The sequence below is a fragment of the Hemicordylus capensis genome, chromosome 1, assembly GCF_027244095.1.
Source record: "Hemicordylus capensis ecotype Gifberg chromosome 1, rHemCap1.1.pri, whole genome shotgun sequence".
In the NCBI taxonomy this organism is placed as follows: Eukaryota; Metazoa; Chordata; class Lepidosauria; order Squamata; family Cordylidae; genus Hemicordylus; species Hemicordylus capensis.
In genome coordinates, this window is record NC_069657.1 from 200,466,725 (window position 1) to 200,479,256 (window position 12,532).

The following is a 12,532-nucleotide window of genomic DNA, read 5'->3' on the forward strand; positions in this document are numbered from 1 at the left end:
GCCCTCAGGAGCTGGGGGCCTGTGTTATTTGAACCCTTTCGCTCAATTATAGCTATGCCCCTGCCCATAACTATGTTCCGTAAGCTCAGGTAACTAATGCTCAGCATTAGTTGCCCAAATCAGTTAAGTACAAGCTTGTAGCCATCCAGTAAAACCTCTGTGTTGCTTTCTCTATATGCTTGTGCTTTTAGGTGCTGGAAGATGTAGATCAGTGTTGTCAAGCACTTTCTCAAAGGCTTGGAACACAAGTGTATTTCTTCAATAAAAAGTAAGTTACTTTTCTATTGACATTAGAGAATGGATGGTCCCTGGTGGTGGTGGTGGTGGTGGTGGTGGTGGTGGTGGTGGTTGGAACTCTAAGCAGCCAAGAAGAGCTCTCTGCCATCTCGGCCCTTTACCTAAGCCACACTCATGAGCAAGCAGGGTCTCACCCGCTGTTTGCTTCACAGCGACTAGGACTGTTGCTTGATTGAAGAGCTAGGAAGGAGGGAACTGGGGAGAAGGTTGTCCCTGCACTTTGCCACTTCTGAGTGCTTCAATCAAGCCTTTCTAGCAACCCCAAGGAGCCTTCCATAGGAAGCTGCCTTATTCCAAGTCATACCGGTGGTCCACCCAGCTCAGTATTGTCTGCACTGACTGTCAGTGGCTCTCTAAGGTTTCAGGCAGGAGTCTTTCTCAGCCCCACCCAGAGATGCCAGGCAGGGCATCGCCAGTTAGGTCTTAACCTGGAACCTTCTGTATGCAAAGCAGATGCTTTTCCGCTGAGCTCCAGTCCCATCTCCAGAGGAGGAAAAGAAAAACTGATGCCCCTGGAAGTTTAGTGAGGCCAAGAGGCCAAGTGCCACCCTGCCTCTTAGGGCAGGTAGTGTGAAGAATGCAAACTTTTATTAGTTTCTAGGGGAACCTTAGGAGCAAGCTGGGATTGAGCCTCGGAAGCTCTTTGTGTGCTTCTGCACATATCACTACAATTACTATCCTTTATATACCACTTTTCAATGAAAAGTTCTCAAGGCAGTTTGCCTAGAAAAGAATAATAGAAGGAGATAGTTCCCTGTCCCTAAAGGGCTCGCAGTCTAAAAAGAAACATAAGGTAGACTCCAGCAACAGCCACTGAATGGATGCCGTGCTAGGGCTGGATAGGGACAGCTGTTCCCTCCACCCCACCCAGCCAAACAGAAGAGAACCACCACTTCGAAATGTGCCTCTTGTCCACTTAGGAAGGGTTCAAGGCATAAGTACTGTACCCTCAAAAAAGCCCCCAGCCACCCTCTTAAAGGCATAACAAATGAAAAACCCAACAGGAGTTCATTTTTCCTCTCAAATGGCAATTGAATGTACTCTGAGCTCTGTATAAGGAGCTGCTATTAATGCTTAGTATGCTGTCATTTTTCAACTTATTTTTCCCTTTACTTCTAGGCCAACTGAGTTAGATGCTTTGGTGTTTGGACATCTATTCACAATCCTTACTACCCAGCTCATCAGTGATGAACTGTCTGAGAAAGTGAAAAGCTACAGTAACCTCCTAGCATTTTGCAGAAGAATAGAGCAGCACTACTTTGAGGGACAGAATAAAGATAGCCCAGCAAGTGATCCATCCTCATCGTTAAGGCGAGGTTTGAGGAGCTGAATACGTTCTGGTGGCAGAAGTTCTGAACCAGAGTTTTGTTTTGTTTTTATTTAACTGAGACTAGTAATGGCTTTGAAAACTGGGCTCATTGCACACTTCCTGTTTGAAACTGCCAAATTGTTCTAGCACCCCCCAAATCTGCATGTGACTAATTCAACACACCCACTATATATAATGTGACATAATTGGAGTTTCCCCACTATGATAGCCTGCATGCCATTTTAATATCTCTCTAAAGTGTCCTTGGAAAAGCATTGTATCAAAATGTAATTGCAATAAAATTTATGATAATTATACAAATTATCCTTTTGCATTCTGTAGTGTTCTCAGATTCTTAGAACTATTTGCATTGTGGTGGTGGTGGTTCAGCATCGCCTGTGCTGCTGTGAGTGTCTAAAACACTGCCCACAGTGTAGCAGAATAGCCCTGTTCTGTTGCTACTTAAAATTCTGCAAATGAAGCTGTGCAACGCGACATTCATTGGAAATAATGGACGTTGCGCAACTGCAATTGCACAGTGCTACGTCACAGCAGAACGGGCCTGTTCCACAACACAGAAGAGGAGAGCTGGTCTTATGGTAGCAAGCATGACGTCCCTCTAGCTAAGCAGTGTCCACCCTGGTTGCATTTGAACGGGAGACCACATGTGAGCACGGTAAGATATTCCCCTCAGGGGATGGAGCTGCTCTGGGAAAAGTAGAAGGTTCCAAGTTCCCTCCCTGGCATCCCCAAGATAAGGCTGAGAGAGATTCTTGCCTGCAACCTTGGAGTAGCCACTGCCAGTCTGTGTAGACAATACTGAGCTAGATAGACCAATGGTCTGACTCAGTATATGGCAGCTTCCTATGTTCCTGTATTCCTAACACTGCAGGCAATGTTTTAGACACAGCAGCAGAGTCACTGATGAACCGCCCGTATTACCGTGCACAGAATGTGAGCTGGTAGAATTAATGTTGACTGCATACTAAAGCTAATTCTGAATAAACTGTTCAGGCATTTACATCTTAAACTGGGAACATTTCCAGTGGCTATGTCTATTCTACATATGAACATCAGTTTTTAACTGCTGTGGTTCCCCACTCAGGAACCTTGGAGTTTGCACTTCTGTGAGGTAGAGCTAGAGGTCTCAAAGAGAGAATATTTGGTGCCATCACAAAACCACAATTCTGTTATAGCTACCGATGACCTGAAATGGGTTCTGTTTTGAAAGAGAAATTATTTCTGTAAGAGATCACTAATTTCTCACTGTTGATTATAGGCAGAACTACCATTTCTGTGACTCATAGTTTCTTGGTGGTAATTGAATTTATTCAAGTTCAGTTACTGAAGGTTCTGAAATAGTTCCACACATCTTAGAAGAACTGCTCAGAGCTTAGAAGAGCTCAGAGCTGTTACAGGGCCTTGATTCACAGCAACCACTCTTTTATTATGTAAGTAGAAATAATTGCCAAAGGATTCTTTGTTATGTGCAGCACCTTCCATTCACCTATAGTCACTGCAGTGGGATAGGATATGCTCCCAACAAATGCAGGAAATGAAAACTGGAGGAAATTGGGACTAATTTCACATAGGTGTCTGGGTGCAATCTTGGAGTGGATGAGGATGAACAAGCTGAAGCTTTATTCAAATGAGATGGAGGTACTGTAGGTTGGTGGTACTGATGATCTTGGAAGAGGTTTTTAGTCCATTTTAAATGAGGTTGCAGCCCGTCGGTACTTCTGGGTTTGTCCCTGCAGTGATGGTGGTGGCTAGGAGTAGGGATGTGCACAGAACTGTTGGGGCTGGTTTGAAGGCAGTGGGGGGATAACTTTAAGGTCAGGGGAGGGTGCACTTGCGCCCCCCCCCCCCCACTGCTGCATTTCCCTTGTCAGTGCTCATTAAAAAAACAGTCTGCCGGGTCCCTGCTGCCCCGTCCTCTCCTCAAACTGGAAGTGACCGGAAGTAACCCGCACACCCACTCCAACATGCGCACTCGCACGGGTTACTTCCAGTCACTTCTGATCTGAGAAGAGGACGGGACAGCAGGGAGGTACACTGCTGTTCCTCCAGACTGGTTTTTAAGTGAGCGCCAGCAGGGAAAACACGGTGGTGGTGGGGAGGGGAAGTGCACCCTCCCCGGCCCTTAAGGTTTTATCCCCCCCGCCTTCGAACCTTCCGAACCATAGGGTGTTCGAACCTGTTCAGAGGCCCGTAAAAGGGCCTCCAAACAGGTTCGTGCACATCCCTAGTTAGTGCCTTTTCCAGCTCCATCTGCTTCTCCCGTTGTGTTCTTTCCTAGAGAAATCAAATGAAGTATTGGCTGTTCACGCTTTTATCATTTTCTAGAATAGACTTCTGTAACACACTCTAAGCAAACTGCCCTTGAAGACAGCCCAGAAATGTCAGTTGTTTTGAATGTTGTGGCCAAAATTTGAGGCTGGCAGGAGTAGACCGTACTAGGCCAACTTTATTCCATCTTCTTTGGCTTCCAATTTGTTTCCAGTTTCAGTTTAAAGGCTTTGGCCTTTAATACCCTGTTTGGCTCAGTCTTAGGAATTACCTCCTCCCGTGTGAATTTGTTTGAGATTAGTGATCAGTTTTTTCCTTGACCAATTGAATCATGGATGATGGTGTGGGGTGGAAAGGGAGGGAGTCTTTTTAGCTGTGGCACCTAAGCTATGGAATAGCCTCCTAGGGGAGATTTGTCTGCCCCCTTTGCCTGCATATAGATTTACCCTCCCTTTCCACAGTGTCTATCACCAATTCAGGGGTGGAGGGAGACCAATGGTGGACCGGGTTCAGCCTGCTGCCATGGCCCTAGCCCCACTGCCTGCATCAGATGCGTCTGACCTCAGATGCGGGGGCATAGCTTAGCTTGCAAATGGGGCAAACCTTTGAAGGCAGGGAGAGTTGCTCCTGGCCATGCTGCAAACGCGGCGCTGGTTTCGTTTGCAAGCCCCATTTACGAACAAAATCAGGCCAGTGCTGCATTTGCAATGTGGCCGGGATCTACTCTCCAGGGAGAGTAGTTCCGGCAGGGAGAGCCGCTCCGGCTGCACTGCAAATGTGGCTCTGGCTGGATTTTGCTCGTAAATGGGGCCACGTGGCCCCATTTGTGAGCGAATTAATGCCCCTGCATCTGCGTGGCTCCTGAGGGGTTGAGGCCCAGGTTCTTCAAATGCGTTCATGCAATGGTGGCTCTGCCCTTCCACCAAGACCAGTAACTTTCTCAAGTGTCCATTGTCTGGCTGCTAAATATTTGGACTGGCATCTAGATCCAAAGAAAAATGGCAAAGGCCTGGTTTAACCACGGCTCCCAGGTCTTGGTGACACATTGAGCTGTGCTTTTCTTAACCACAATGCTTAGATTGGCATCAAGGAGAGGAGGGAAGAGAGGGGAGTTTAGTGCTTATTCTTGTTGTGTTCACGATCCATTGTTTGCGCGCGCACACACACACACACTCCGCTGCTCAGTGTGTGTTCAGCCCAACCAGCATAGGCCGCCCTGAAAAGATTTTCAGTGGCTTACATCCAGACTGTTGCTCAATAGTAATACTCAGGAGTTACTATAAAAGTAACTAATTTCAGTAGTACTTCTGTCAAGTACTTTAGTCAGGAACCAGGCCACAATTTTCTGGATAATACTCATGGGAGATTCTAAACAGGAGTGAAGAATTCTTCATGAATAGAGCAGCCTGCGCATGTGTTTTTGTTTGCTTTCCGTTTCCAGATCATTTTATTCTCTGTATAGTGTGCTGGCAAGTTTTTTTTTTTTTCTTTTTGTGATGGTGGTGTTCAACTTTGGTTTATGTTTGAATCATTAGTGACCTCCTGGAACAGAAAATGACTGCAAATCTTGTTCAGTAGCATCCAATCAACCTTTTAACTTCTTCTTAAAGTCTGACACTGTGTGTTAACTCAGTTTGTAAGTGTCTTTCAGATTATACATTTCAACTATCTAGAAATGATTTAGCAAGAGATACTGATCTGTTATAAGCAAATAGATTGTGCATAAATCTATTTGAGCCACTCAGACGGCACTTAAGGATATGGAGAAGGGTAAATTATGTTGCAAACTCAATAAGGAAAGTAAGATGAGCTCATGACTACAAGACTTTGCAGATAGTTTTTGTAAACTTAACTGCCCCCTTCACTCCCTTTTCCATTGCCCTAATTGAGTTATCAGAACACTCCATTTAAATTAGATTAAGAATCGGCAATGTGTGTTCGAATGATAGGACTGAGTACTTATTGCACTGTTTAATTCAGAGGAAGTGGCAGTCCAAGAGTGAATATAATTATGCTGTCTTGAGAACATGTTTTGTTTAAAAGGCTTAGGATTTTAGAGACTGGAAAATTAATTTTGCAACTTAACCAAATTGCAATTTAGCAAAGCCTAGAAGCTTCCATGAAGTATTATATCACCATATTGTAATGGCAATAGAATCGTTGTACCTTGAATAGCGCTAATAACGATAGCTATAATCTTTAATCGAATAATCAATGCAATTAATTGATGAAAGGATTATGCTGCAATTTTTAGAAAGACCCACCAGTTAGCCAGTGGGGTTCTAACGGTTCGTTCTCTTTGGTATTGGCTGAGACCTGTTCCTCTCTCGCCTCCCACTTTCCAGAGGTTGGGAGAGCAGTAGAGAAGAAGCCTATACTGACAGCCACCCACATCCTTTCCTGGTAGGATGTGGTTTCTAAAGCAACACTCAGGCAGCACCTCCCTACTTCTATTTGAAACCATGGGGAGCCCCTGCGAGTCAGTAGGCACATCTTTCCAGCATGTGGACACTTCCTTAGTATGTCAGCCAGTAAGTATAGTCATAAGCATTGTTCAAAGACAGTCGATAAAAAACTGGCATGTCTGAGTTTCACTTAAGCTGCTTAGCAAAAGCCAGTGCTGTTTGAAAAGGCTTCTTTTCCTGTAGCATTTCTGGTAGTATATTTAAAACGTAGCACTTTTTAGTAAACGGTGGAATTCTAATGGCTCTTGAAATAATAGTTGACATAGTGCCATCTATAGCCACAGTTCTTTATATCAGGTGAAAGGTGGTTCTGAGAAGGGATTTGTAGGAGGTAAGAGAGCAGGCATCATGTCGGTGATTTGGAACAAGGTTCTAGGCTTCAGGGGCAGCAAGGGTGAAAGGGTGAAGTTATTGGAGGAAGCAGGAGAATCTTGGGTGACAGAGAATGGTGGAGCTGGAGGAGTGAAGGTCATGGGCAGGAGTGTAACAGAATGAAAGAGTGGAAAGGCAGGAAGGGAAAAGACGGTGGAAGGCTTTAGGTTTGTTTTACTATATACATTTTTATATCACCCAATCCAGTAGCCCTAGGCAGTTTGCAATCAATAAAAATAAATGGACAATCAAATAATAATTAGAACAATTAAAAGAAGTTAAACAATTTAAGCAGATTGAAAATCATTAAAGGCTAGACTTAAAAAATGAGTCATCAGGGCTCTTTTGAAGACCAGTAACAATGTCAAGCCCCGAATGTCTATGGGGAGCACATTCCACAGTTCAGAAGCGGCTGCGGAGAAGGCCCAACGCTGAGTCCCCACCAGATGAACCAGTGGCAGCTGGAGAAAGCCCTCCCCTGATTACTTTAATGTGTGATGGCGGGGGGCAGGTGGGTATGAAGGTGAGGATGAGGAGCTTGTGCTGGACCTGGGAGAGGGCAGGAAGCTAGTGTAGGGATGTAAGGAGAAATGTGATGTGATTGGAGCCATGAGAGAGGTGAATGTTGTTGGCAGCAGAATGCTGGATGGTGCAGAGGGGGCTGAAGAGAGAAGGCCAGAAGTGGGGAAAGTTGCAGTAGTCAAGGTTAGGATGTGAACTAGAGTTTTTGCTAAAGGGTCAGAGAGGAATTTTTGCAGTGTTTCAGAGGGAAGTGACATGATTTTGTGGCAGCCTGGATGTGGAGAACAAAGAAGAGAGAGAAGCTGAAGATAAAGCCAAGGTCTGAGCCTGTTCGAGGCAGATCACTGTTGTCTGTAAATAAGGAAAGAGTATGAAGTGAAGAAGGCTTGATGAAAAGAGGAGAGAAGTTCTGTCTTGGACATAATGAATTTGAGATGACCATGAAGCATCCAAGCAGCAATGTCAGACAGAGAGATGGGATTGGATGGGTGGGGGAAAGTTTGGGGTAGATTTGGTATCATCAGCATATGTAGAAGGTATTGAAAGTCACATGAGATCATCCAGGGACAGCATAGAGAGAGAATACCAGGGGACAGAGAATAGATCCCTAAGGGACCCCAAAAGAGAAGGGGGAAGTGGGAAAAGAGATTCCCCTTGTCAAGAGATTCTCCTTGGAGAGGAGAGCTGGTCTTGTGGTAGCAAGCATGACTTGTCCCCTTAGTTAAGCAGGATCCACCCTGGTTGCATATGAATGGGAGACTAGAAATGTGAGCCCTGTAAGATATTCCCCTCAGGGGATGGAGCCACTCTGGGAAGAGCAGAAAGTTTCAAGTTCTCTCCCTGGCTTCTCCAAGAGAGGGCTGAGAGAGATTCCTGCCTGCATCCTTGGAGAAACTGCTGCCAATCTGTGAAGACAGTACTGAGCTAGATAAACCAATGGTCTGACTCAATGTATGGCAGTTTCCTATGTTTCTATGTTCCTATGAACATACTTGAAAGAGCAATTAGGTAGGACAAGAACACCATAAGGGGATAGCACTGTGTCAAATGCAGTAGGGAGGTTAAGAAGGATGAGAATAGAATAGAGATCTTGGTATAGAGAGTTGGATGAGGGCAAGATGAGGCAGTGGGAATAAGCAGCATGCACCAGGAGTTTGTAGGTAAAGGGTTGAAGTTTAGAGACTGATAGTTGGAGATAAAGAATAGGGATGGCCTGCTAACTGGGCAAAGAGGCACCTTTTACCGTGGTGATTCTCTTTATTTAGCAGGGGGAGAGTAACTGGCCCTATCCACACCCAGCACAGTACCTCCAGTGACTGTTGCTGGTGTTTATCTTGTGTTTAATGATGATGATGATGATGTGCACAAACCAGTAAGGGCCGCCAAACCTGTTTGAACAACTGGCTGTTTGGCCGGCTTGAAGGCGGGGTGGTGGTGGTGTTCACCTTGACCTGTTCTCTATTAGGGATGTGCATGGAACCGGGTGGGGGAAGTTCGAAGGTGGGGGGTGGTCTGACTTTAAGGATGGGAGAGGTTGCATTTACCCCTCCCTCCGCTTTCCCACTGCCGGCGCTCCATTAGGAAAGGCTCCGTTGGGGTGGCAGCATACCTCCCTACTGCCCCATTTTTTCTTTGGCTGGAAGTACCAGGTTACCAGGAAGTACTCAGTGCACATGCGCACACCAGGTGTGCATGTGCACATCGCACCCAATGCGCACATGAGCAAGTACGACATGCACGTGCGCGCACATGTGCACCGGGTACTTCCTGGTACTTCTGGCCAAAGAGGAAACAGGGCGCAGGGAGGTATGCTGCCACCCTGACAGAGCCTTTGCTAATGGGGGGAAAGCGGAGGGAGTGGTAAGTGCACCCTCTCCCGCCCTTAAAGTCAGACCCCTCCCCTTTGAACTTCCCCTGCCTGGTTCCGTGCACATCCCTAATAGAGAATAGGTCAAGGAATGGACAGATAGGTTGCTGAGGAGGAGGGGTGGGATAATAGCAAGGGAAATTATAAGCAGGGGTTAGGATCAAAGATGCATGTGGAGGGATTTGATGCGGACAATAGAGAGTCAAGTGAGAAGGGGAAAGGGAGAGAGAGTGCTATTATCATCCACTTGTTTTACAGGTTTCAGGGTGCTTTTCCAGGTTAGAACATTCATAATATCAGTCATGCTAGTTGCTATTTATCACCTGCTGGAGGAGAAATTATAATTTTGGGCACGAGTAGGGCAGCAGGCCAGAACAGTACCAAATTAAGTAAATTATCTATATACCTGCAAAGATCATTTTTCTGATTAATGGTTTGTTACTAAAAAAGTGCTGTTTGCTATTTTATCTTATGGTAAAGGCACAAATTAGACATGAGAGTCCCAATTATTTTAAGACACAGTCTTCTAAACTCTTGCTATGGATTGGTTGCTTGGGTTTCAAAGGACTATTCCAGGAAAAGCTGAAGATGACCACTGGAGGTATCAAAAGACCATAAAATGTATATGGGAAATGTTGAATTTGTTTTATTTTATTTTATTTTATTTATATACCACCTGATTCCAAATGCTCTAGGCAATTCACAAAAACTAAACACAACAAAAACAGAATAAGACAAACTGTTAAAGCAATGTAAAACATTCAAAGATTACTAAAAGCCAGGCCAAAAAAATGGGCTCTAATCTAATGCTGTTAATCTCAAAATAGCCTTACTGCATATGACTTTCCCATTCCCATTGCACCTAGGGGTGCATTCACATTATCTTTCCTTTGGGTATTCCTGAGTTTTGTCTGCAGTGACTTCAGGAACACTCCTGTGCTTCGAATCTTACTATTTCTGTTTCCCCCCTTAATCCTGAGAGAGAAACTGTGGCCATATCATACTCCTAGCAAGAGTAATCTGGTAAGGAAGATGTAATATTTGACAGGACATTTTGCCCAACGATTTGTTTAGGAAAAGCATCTCTCAGTCCTGGAACCATGTGCATGTCTCTTTAATGTTGATTACACAGGATATTCAAAACAAGCACTCAATACTCCACTGACAACTACATGAATATAACACTGACCTACCACTTGTGAAGTATGAGTATTACATCGTTTCAGTAATGGTTCCAGCTGTGAATCAACAATGAAAAGCAAGCTCAAATGTATTTCCTCATTCCTTCATGGAGCCAAAAGTAGTAAGGAATAAGAGACTTGTACAACCCTTTGCCAAAAGTTCCCTGTACATTCTGAAGGCATACGATGCAGGAGCCTTGCCGAAGATAAGCAGGTCTAGACCTGAACTGCGACTGGATGGGATACTGTCTGGGATCCTGAGTATGCCTCTTTGAGTTCCATGATAAAAGAAAGGGGGGATATTGTCATTAAGAGTTCACAGCTCTACTCCTGGCAATGCATTTTCCAATTATGTTTTCCCATTGACTCGTACACTGTGGGTTTTTGCTTTAGATTGCTAATCTGTATGATTGTCTATAACCCATGCTGCTTAGGGTGAAACCTCCATGTTCTGCAGCAGTTGCAGATCCCTTGAATAATCTGCAAAAATAACCTCACACAGAGAACATCACTTGATATGCTTCATCATGGATATAGAGGCACGAATGACTTTTTCCAGTAACCTGGCTGCGACGACAGTGCATTTGCTGCTGCTCCTCCTCCTGTACAAGGAGGAAGATGGATTGGACAGAAGGCTTGTTTTGGAAAAAGTGACTAGGCCATGCATTTGCAGTAGGCTGTCTTGAAAAGGAATATATAAATAAGCCAAAACTGGGCCAAGAAGGGTGTTCTCTTCATGCAAGGCAAATGTACACATTAAAAATATGGTTGCAGTACAGCTAAAAGGCTTGATCTGTATGGGTCCCCATGCCACCATACACTCCCTTTGGGTCTGTTCTCTGATTTAGCTGCCACAGTCTTAGCCTGCACTAGTATTTGGCAACCGGCCTAGATTGAATTCATTCCAATTTTCAGAGGAGGTTTCTGTACTTGTACAAGGTGCAGGAGTAACTCTTACCTCCCCTCTTGTGTTGCTTGACTCTTTCGTGCCCTGTGAAATGCATAGGAAGATTTAAATCTTCACATAAGTTGCAGCTTTGTGGATGGTGATCTGAGAGAGTTCTGTGACTACAGTGCTGTTAAGAGGCTGCTCCAGAAGCCTGCTTGAGTAATCCAGAGCCACAGAGGCAAACCACATGGGACAGCAGTCGACCTGCAGTGTGATCATGTCTTTATTCTGACATTTATATCCAACTTCGCTTCTATCGTGGAGCTCACGGCGGTATACATGGTGTTCCCAGCAGTTGTCCATCCAGACACTGCTTAGCTTCAGCAAGGCGGCTGCAGCTCATGCCCTGGGACCCAAATTTCAGGCTGCGTCAAATTTCTACTTATTATTGGGCAATGTCCAGACAAAGTTGCTCATGACTAATTCTCATTGAAATGAGTGGGACTTAAGTTTAGTTGTGACTAACTTGTCTCATTGACATCAATGTTGCTTAGTTTGGATGTTGCCCATTATTCAATGTGCAACATTGAATGTTAGTCCCCTAGTTAGCAGGGGACTAACTAGTTTGGATGTTGCCCATTATGAGCCCCTGGTGGCGCAGTGGTAAAACTGCCGCCCTGTAACCAGAAGGTTACAAGTTCGATCCTGACCAAGGTCCTGACCAAGGCTCAAGGTTGACTCAGCCTTCCATCCTTCCGAGGTCGGTAAAATGAGTACCCAGAATGTTGGGGGCAATATGCAAAATCATTGTAAACCGCTTAGAGAGCTCCAGCTATAAAGCGGTATATAAATGTAAGTGCTATTGCTATTGCTATTGCTATTATTCCTATTCCTATTTACTGCTTTTCAACAACAAAAGTTCTCAGTGCTGTTTACATAGCAAAAGGAATAAAGATAGCTCCCTCCTAAAAGGGGCTCACAATCTGAAGAAAAATATTAATTATTATTATTATTGTTGTTGTTGTTTACACAGTCAGACAGGTGCTATTGAATGGTTTGTTGTTGTTATTATTAATTTGATTTCTATACTGCCCTTCCAAAAATGGCTCAGGGCAGTTTACACAGAGAAATAACAAATAAATAAGATGGATCCCTGTCCCCAAAGGGCTCACAATCTAAAAGAAACATAAGACACACACCAGCAACAGTCACTAGAGGGATACTGTGCTGGGGGTGGATAGGGCCAGTTACTTTCTCCCTGCTAAATAAAGAGAATCACCATGTTAAAAGGTGCCTCTTTGCCCAGTTAGCAGGGGAAAGGGGCCATGGGCCTGAATAAGG

General features: G+C 44.7%; 1 protein-coding gene and 1 long non-coding RNA gene across 6 annotated transcripts in view; one reads left to right on the top strand and one right to left on the bottom strand.

Moving 5' to 3' along the window:
- MTX2 (metaxin 2) overlaps window positions 1-1,927 on the top strand; it is a 68,940-nt gene extending 67,013 nt beyond the window's left edge. For all 4 annotated transcript variants that reach the window (XM_053283032.1, XM_053283033.1, XM_053283035.1 and 1 more), the window contains 2 exons: window positions 192-268; window positions 1,417-1,927. In XM_053283032.1, the coding sequence (XP_053139007.1) occupies window positions 192-268; window positions 1,417-1,627 (288 nt within the window). In that variant the 3' untranslated portion in view covers window positions 1,628-1,927. The remainder of the gene's footprint in view (window positions 1-191; window positions 269-1,416) is intronic.
- LOC128339330 (uncharacterized) overlaps window positions 1-12,532 on the bottom strand; it is a 31,063-nt gene that overhangs the window by 11,052 nt on the left and 7,479 nt on the right. The window lies entirely within an intron of this gene.